General features: G+C 43.8%; 1 protein-coding gene across 1 annotated transcript; it reads right to left on the reverse strand.

The window, feature by feature from the left end:
* Positions 1-3,151: 3,151 nt before the first annotated feature.
* LOC133924521 (ras-related protein Rab2BV-like) lies at positions 3,152-7,159 on the reverse strand. The gene is made up of 2 exons (XM_062370101.1): positions 6,731-7,159; positions 3,152-3,953 (listed from the first exon to the last, which is right to left on the reverse strand). The coding sequence occupies exons 1-2, from the start codon at positions 6,893-6,895 to the stop codon at positions 3,468-3,470; spliced, it is 651 nt and encodes a 216-aa protein (XP_062226085.1). The 5' UTR covers positions 6,896-7,159; the 3' UTR covers positions 3,152-3,467.
* Positions 7,160-8,495: the final 1,336 nt, after the last annotated feature.

Raw genomic sequence — 8,495 nt, forward strand, 5'->3', positions numbered from 1 at the left:
TTTCTTTGATACTTATTCACATATCGCTAGACTGACCATGATAAGAGTACTACTCTCCTTGACTTCATTACATGGTCTCCTCGTCCATCAGATGGATGTTAAGACAACTTTCCTTAATAGAGAGTTAGATGAGAAAATATATATGGATCAGCCTGATGGGTTTGTAGTAGAAGGTTAGGAGGGCAAGGTATGTAAGTTGCTGACATCTTTGTATGGCCTCAAACAAGGTCCTAAGCAATGGCATGAGAAGTTCAATAGAATATTAACATATGCGGATTTTGTTGTTTCTAAAGTTGATAGATGTGTGTATTATCGCTATGGTGAGGGTGAGGGAGTTATTATGTGCATGTATGTTAATGACATCTCGATTTATAGGACAAATCTTGATGTGATTAATGAGATCAAATCATATCTATCTAGAAATTTTTGTATGAAAGATTTGAGAGAGGCTGATATGATCTTAAACATTAAGTTGATCAGAGGTGAGAATGGAATTACACTTTTGTAATCTCATTATGTGGAAAAGATCTTGAGCCACTTTGGCTATATGTACAACAAGATCGCTCTAACACCTTATGATCCAAGCTTAATACTTTGAAAGAATAAAAGAATTGCTAGGGATCAACTGAGATACTCCTAGATAATCGGATCACTCATGTACCTAGCTAGTGCTATAAGGCCTAACATCTCATTTATTGTGAGCAAAATTGAGCCGGTTTACTTCTAACCCTGGTGATGATCATTGGCATGTGCTTGATCGAGTCATGCGCTACTTGCTAGGTACTATAAATTTTAGATTTCACTATACTGGGTACCCATCACTACTGGAGGGTTATAGTGATTCAAATTGGATATTTGATATTGATGAGATCAAGACCACAAGTGGATATGTATTCACTCTTAGCGGTACTGCTGTCTCATGAAGGTCTTGCAAACAAACCATATTGACGAGATCAACCATGGAAGCTGAACTCACAGTGTTAGACACAGTCGTTGTTGAGGCATAATGACTGCGTGAGCTCATGATGGATTTTCCAGTGGTCAAAAAACTGATACTAGTTGTCCTTATAAACTGTGATAATCAAACGGTTATTGTCAAAGTGAACAGTTCCAAAGACAACATAAAATCCTCAAGACATGTAAACACAATATTGAAACCTGTCAGAAAATTGAGAAACTCCAGAGTGATAGTGTTGATTATACCAAAACAGCTAAAAACCTGACAGATCAATTTACAAAGGGATAATCACGAAATGTGATAGATAATGCACCGAAGGAGATATGTATGAGACCCATACGAGTTATACAGTAGTGGTAACCCAACCAATATGATCAGAGATCCTGTGAATTAGGACATGGAAACAACAAGCTATTGGTGAACTAAAGTAGAGTACCACACAACCCACTCGAGTAAAGATGCTAGACTTTAGAAATCTGTAAGGTATGTTGGCTATTGTCTTAATGTGTTATGTTAGTTTTAATTAGCGAAGATGCTAACCTACATGATATTCTTGAAAAAAAATACACCTGTATGAGTATGACTGTTGATCGAAGTCTATGAGACTTGGGTGATCTCTGATAAACTCATGAAAAGATCACAAAGTACGACTTATATGCTCCACCCACGGGGTAATCTACTGACAGCCAAATATCAGTTATGACTTTAAGTGAAACTTATTTGCACAAGACCTGAAATTCAAGGCTTAGTCTATTGTCCAAATTGTGAATGAGTATAGCTTGATGTTCTAGGTGGATGTTCAATTTAACAGTCTCCACTGAAACACTGGTATATTAAATAGTATTAAGAAAAAAGCAAATCTTTGTGGGACTTTGAGATCCGGTGGGGAATTGTTAGAATATATGGGCTTATCCCATTATATTTGTATAATTCCAAATAAATCTTAAAGGCAGAACCATATGATGAAGGTGTGTATCTTTAGTCCCACTTTGCTAGTGGATGCGGATGGAGACCAATTTAAAAGGACTTCTCTCCTCCACTCACTTAGCATGTGTGGATGATAGGACTAGAAGAACACACACGCGCGCTCGCTCGCCGCGTCGGACCATGGTCGGCGGGAGGGCAGAGGGCGCGGGCACGTGGCACCTACGTGAATGGTCCACCGAAATCGGGTCCAGTTTCTTACGCAGATGCAGCCTCCTTTCGCGGTTTCATTATTTTTGCTGCATGAGCAAACAGATAAATATATGAAAATTGTGTTGGTCAATACTCTAATTGTGACAGCGTAATTGACTCTGATCGTGGCATGTCTCAACCGTACGACTCTCCATGTGTGTGTGTGTATCTACCAGCCGCCGCCACAAAGTAGAGAGGCCATACACAATTAGGGTTTTACCAATTTCTCTCTGCTGCGTCGTCGCATATAATCTACTCTATCCCGTTGCGCCGGCATATACCGACGAACAAGAGAGCAGGTCTCCAAAAACCGTCTCCCTTGAAATCCTGCATCGAGAGAGGGCGAATAAAGTGTTTGAAAAGCACTCAGTGTGATTGCTCATGATTTGCTTCTTCAGTATCACCGTATGCTACTTCGTCTGCATCGTCATCATCGTCGCCGTCTGCTACACCGAGATCAACTTTGACTACTTCATCTTCGTCATCGCATACTGCATCGATATCATGGGGGTCTCTACATCTCACGTCGCTATCGGATACGTACAATGCAATCTCTACTAGAGTATATAGTCAAGCTCTACTCGAGTGATAGTCAATCTAGTCAAAATCCTATTCGTATCTAGTCGAGACTCGTCAGAGCTAGTCGAATTTCTGCTCGAGTATCTAGTCGAGACTCATTGAAGCAAATCGAATCTTAGCCGATATTAATTATTTGCATATGTTTTTATTCATGCTATATTAAAAAATAAATTAGGTTAAATCTGAAAGTGATATTATTTTCAACAGGCATTACAGCTATCTAACACTGGAGCAATGGATCAGGCATGAGAAACACAGGGACACCGACAGCAGTTCGTGGGTCGCAGATTGCAAGTTGCGTGTAGGCTGCTAGACTCTAGAGCACCCGTCTAACATCACGTCAGGACCCAGCAGCATACAGAGTATCACAGATTTCCAGCCTTCCGTAACAACCATGTTCTGGATTACTCACTTGGCACGCTGTTGGATCAGCAAGTCTAGGTGATACTGGAAATGATTATAGCCATCAGGAGAATAATGTGTTACAGAGTACAGAATGTTCTTCAATCCTCCAGGTATAAAGGGATAAGTTAGATAATAAACGCAAAAGGAATATGCTTTGATTTGACAAGTTACATGTATGATACTAGAAAAGTTCCTTGTAACAATAGAATTACCAGTCAAAGGCTTTGAAACGAAGGTAATACGAAGTAACAAAGAAATCTACAACCTACGCGCGATGCGCAGCTCCGCAGGAACGAACGCTTCCAAAGTTCAAACTTCAAACCTTTCCTCTTCCGTTGGAAGCAGTTCTTCAGCTAGAACAGCACGAGCCTTTTGCGTTGGTGGATGATTCAGCAACGTTAATAGTAGTTCCTTGCATAGAACGCCCGTTGGTAGATGCAGACTCTTGCGCGGCAAGCGCCTTCTTGCTTACTGTCTGACGAATCTCGCTCAATATGGTGTGGAACGCCGTCTCGACGTTGACTGCCTCCAGTGCAGATGTCTCAAGGAAGGATAGGCCTTCCTTCTCAGAAAATGCTTGGCCGTCTTCCTCAGGGACCGATCTCAAGTGGTTTAAGTCTGACTTGTTACCAACCATCATGACAACAATGTTCACGTCTGCATGATCCCGGAGCTCTCGCAGCCACCTCTGAACATTGTCGAAGGTTGGCTTCTTTGTTATGTCGTAGACTAGGAGCGCTCCAACCGCACCCCTGTAATAAGCACTAGTGATGGCACGGTATCTCTCCTGACCAGCCGTGTCCCATATCTGTGCCTTGACAGTCTTCCCATCTATCTGTCTCGAGCAAAAGAGAAAAGGAACTTCTGTTGAGATGAACTACAGAACATAACAACTTCACACTGCAAGAACATCGATAAGAAAGGAATTCCGACTCTACTATCCACATTAAGCACTTTCAGACGTGCACCAAGGGATAATGCTGGTGCATAATGTACGAACAGCATTTTTGTGTGTTAACATCAGGAGATCTACTGTTAAAGTATATAACATCTAAAACAAACTCTGCTCCTCCCTAAGCTTAGTCTACCTTGCCACAGTCAATAATATCAACTCATTCAGTGTCAGACGCATAAAGCTCGTAGTTATTCAGCATCAAACTAGTGATAGGGGTGGTTGAATCCTGTGTTAGCATAGCAGCATCGTGCATAGAAGTATTTGTCCTGACAATGCACGCAACAGTGTGCAACATGTAGGGATCATGGTCATTAAGAAGATGACACGGAAGAGCAGTGGCGGACCCAGGAATTTCAGGGAGCCTGGGCTGAGCGCAGGCCGTACCCATACGGGCTAGATTTTGCCCAAAATTTGATCAGCCCAAGTTACGAATTTTCTCATAGCCTATATAGATATACAGAGGCGGGCTGGGACGGAGCCCGGGCGGGCGCCCAGGGTCGCCGGGCCCTGGGTCCGCCACTGCGGAAGAGGATGTGAGTGGAATGTAGCTCTCTCACGGGATGCATTTGTTCCAACTTCCACGCTCACGTATGGTGGTCGCACAAAACATCAAGGCTAACCTTCGATGCTTCACACGGTCACCTGTTGTGAAGGTGCGAGGCATCCAATCTGGCCATCCGGGGAATTAAGATTACCCTCTTCTTTTATCATTTTTCCTTCCGTTAGGTTGAGGATAGGTAAGAGTAGGAAACAAGAATATTGAATGAAGCTGCTGATTCACTCAAATTAGCAAGTTCTAATCTTACTTTATTTGTCAGGTACAAGTCTCCAACCAAAGAACATAATTTTAGGCATGCTTGGTTAAGAAAAGTTCATCATAATGTCAAAAAAATAATGTCAGATAACTCTTTAGCATAGCTTTTAGTTAGGTTAAATTAGTCTGTAAATAGAATTGTTCATCCTCTTCCCAATTAGCTTATGATATTCTGTGCAAAACTGAGCGATTGAGGTTTGTACAGTATAATTTTAGCTCATATCTAATGATGCTGTATAAGCAATGGAGAAGTTAATACGAGCATGATCAAGTTCCAAGTTAATCAGATTTATGTATGTTGTTATGTGTAGTTGAAATCATTATCCTGCTCCAATAGAATCATGAAGGCAGTGCGCATGCATGTAGAGCATCTGAATTGATGGAGCTTTTCCTTATGAAGGTTTTCTACAGTGTCTCGAATAAGATGTGACTCGCTACTCCATTTTTGAAGTGTTAGAAAAATAAATTTCATATGATTCTTACTTATTTTTCTGGAAAAAGGATCAATACTTATTTGCAATAATAATTTAAACTATATTGTTGTACACATAAAAACTATATCAAACCTAGCCGCATAAAATGCGCGGGCCACCTTGCTAGTTTTAAAAGTACTTCCAAATTTTTGAAGGATCTTAACCACCACATATCTTATAAGAATGGTTACAGATTTCACTAGTCCCACTTACAAATTTCACTGACACGATAGCAGAAAGCTCTAAGTGTCACCATTCTTTCTTTTTACTAAAGTTTCTGTAATCCTGTGTATAAATCAATACAATGTACTCATCGCAAAAAATACTTGCAATGTACGTTCAAAATGGAAGTAGAAAAACTACAGAACCTAACTATTCCAACGTATAGTTCACTATTCATTGAAACAGGATTGGAATGAGCAGATAAGTAACAATAAGAACATTTGGATCAATGTGACTACTGGACAGAACTGGTACTAAAATCATCTGGCTACAAATCATTACGAAGACAGTTATTAAGGCTTGACTAGTACATGTCTATGTGCCAACCACAAGGAGAAAGGTTCCTACCAATCAATCTATGTTACATTTGCACCAACACTACTACTAGTGGGAGCAAAGCTTATGAATTATGACTCCAACAGATGTTGGCACCAGCATTGTTCTGACACGTTATATGATGTCAGTTTATATTTTGTTTAGCAAGATTTTTTTTTCCAATCCAGTACCAACATGTTAATAACAGTGTTAAAGTGCTTTAAGTCAAAGCTCATAATTCAGAACATTATTTACTTGAGAGGAAGGTGCCTAGAGTGGATAGGAGCTCTCAACGTCCTAAAAGACCCAAACCATTATGCATTTGGGTTTGGTGTGCACATAATAACATCAATATATGGTTCTTACGATTGGAAAAGGGAGCTTAGAAAACATACAGTGCTCTCTCTAGTCTTATTTCCAGATTTTATTGCATTACCGTGTCACCTTGTCAATGACAACGCACATTGTAGCATCTTTATCGTGGTCTCATGAAAATAAGCAATTGTTGCATTTTGCATGACGTTGTCATCGCAACCACGCTACCGTCAAAGACATCCTTCCCGGAGTGATGGCCGTCCGACACACAATCTTTGACCTCGCGTCCAAAAACGGAAGACCGCGGCATGAGACTGCAAAAATTGAGCACAGAGAGCTTGCACATGATGCCAATTACCATGAGTCTCTGGCTCAGCAGCCTAAATCTCCCAGACAAGATCACAAATCATCGGACAGACGCATGTCACGGAATGGCGACGGGCGGCGTCACGCGCGAGCGATTCTACCACCACACATTGAGGCGCGATCGGATCGGGGCGCGGGGCGAGGGAGGGTACCTGCAGGGTGCGGGTGGCGAACTCGACGCCGATGGTGGACTTGGACTCGAGGCAGAACTCGTTGCGGGTGAAGCGGGAGAGGATGTTGGACTTGCCGACGCCGGAGTCGCCGATGAGCACGATCTTGAACAGGTAATCGTACTCGTTGTCCACCCGGTGCGCCATCTGATCTCGATTCTCGCCTCGCCCACCTCCCTTCCTCCTCCTCCTCCTCGACCCCAAGCCCAGCCCAGCCAACGAATCCGACCAGACGCGACGCCGTTCGCCGATCGGAAAAAGGGCTCGATTGATCGGTTCACCCACCACCACTGCTGGCTCGCGTGGGGAATTTGAAACGGTGGGGGCAGATCCGAGGGAGGGATATGGGGTGGGCCGGTGGGGGAGGACGGAACGGAACGGTATGGCGATGCGGGAAATGAATCGGCGACCGACGTGCTGAGCTGGACGCGTCTGGCGGTTGATTTGGCCAGCCAATTGACGGCTGGCGCGTCGCTGGCTGAGCGGCTGTTGTTCGTTTCTCCCTCGCTCGGCTCGGCGCGTGGCGGGGCTGTCAGACCAGATCGGGGGAATGTGTACTGTGCTTGTTTGATGGGCCCTGGGCTCTTTCCGAGCGAGGTACAAGCAAATTTTGGGCTCATATAGGCCTGAGGGGATCGATGTTCTTGTTTCCCTTCATATCGGCCTAAGGCTTTATTTCGGCCCGGTCTGTTCGGGTCAGAGTCTGTGGGGTTGTTTGCTTGGCCTGTAGGACGATTTGAATGTGTCTGTTTTTGGTTGAATGGTGCTAAGGTTGTTTGTTGCACGATGCAAATTGACAGCGTAGACCACAAACCACATAAAATATGGATGATGCTATATTTCAGACACCTGGCTTTTCTTTTCTTTTCTTTTTTCAATCGACACCTGTCATTCGTTAGATGAAGAACCAACACCCCCTGGATCTTCAACCTCTAGCCATATCTGTCTTGTGCATCTTTCTCTCACCGCGTCGTCATCACACGTGCTCACCCTGTCTCCTGCCCTCTTTCACCCGTTTCCGGTAGCGCTCCTGTCACCGTGCTAACCGCTCTGTTTTCATTGGGGGACCGCTGCCAACCCCACGCCACCACTTGCCTGCCGTCGTCATCTCACAGCACCACCACGCCATAGCGCATCGTCTCAACCTCCCTCTAACCCTTGGGTTCGGCGGTGAACCCCGAACCCTAACACCCTCCGCTAAACTCGTCGGTATTCACACGGTCGCCTAAAATCTTCGGCATTTTCTAGCGACCGAGGAGGACTGCTAAAATATATAACAAAACCTACTAATCAATCGGCAAATAATAGTTCGAGTGATTTATAGAGATATAGTTGCACAGCCTTGTAACACCACCTGACAGGCTGTATAGACAAGTTCCAACCGAGCAAACGCCTCAGAAGATGAAACACTCGCTCGAGTGCAGTAGTGCAGTACTCCAATGTAGCGTGAAGGGACCAAGCAACGGTGATCCTTAGCTTACAGAAACCTAGATCACATGCAACATGACTGACGGCGCGTGAAAACAACCTGGCCTTTTGCAACAACATCCGAGTTCTTGGTATCACTAACTTGTGAAGCCACCGCGCGCGTCAACTTTCAACTCTCCTCTTAGTTCCACAGAAACAACCCGTGTTGAAAGTTCAATCACACCACCATAACCATCGATAGGCATTCTTCCATCTCGAGAATCCAGTAGCACAATTACCCCATGATTGATGCTGGCCGTGCGGGTAACAACTAGTCCTC

The sequence above is a fragment of the Phragmites australis genome, chromosome 1 (assembly GCF_958298935.1).
Source record: "Phragmites australis chromosome 1, lpPhrAust1.1, whole genome shotgun sequence".
NCBI classification, from domain to species: domain Eukaryota; kingdom Viridiplantae; phylum Streptophyta; class Magnoliopsida; order Poales; family Poaceae; genus Phragmites; species Phragmites australis.

Excerpts from the sequence above, each read along its gene's own strand:
- LOC133924521 (XM_062370101.1), bottom strand. The coding sequence starts at position 6,895 with ATGGCGCACCGGGTGGACAACGAGTACGATTACCTGTTCAAGATCGTG. Across the intron at positions 3,954-6,730 it reads TCGCCACCCGCACCCTGCAG|ATAGATGGGAAGACTGTCAA; the intron begins GTACCCTCCCTC and ends TGCTCGAGACAG.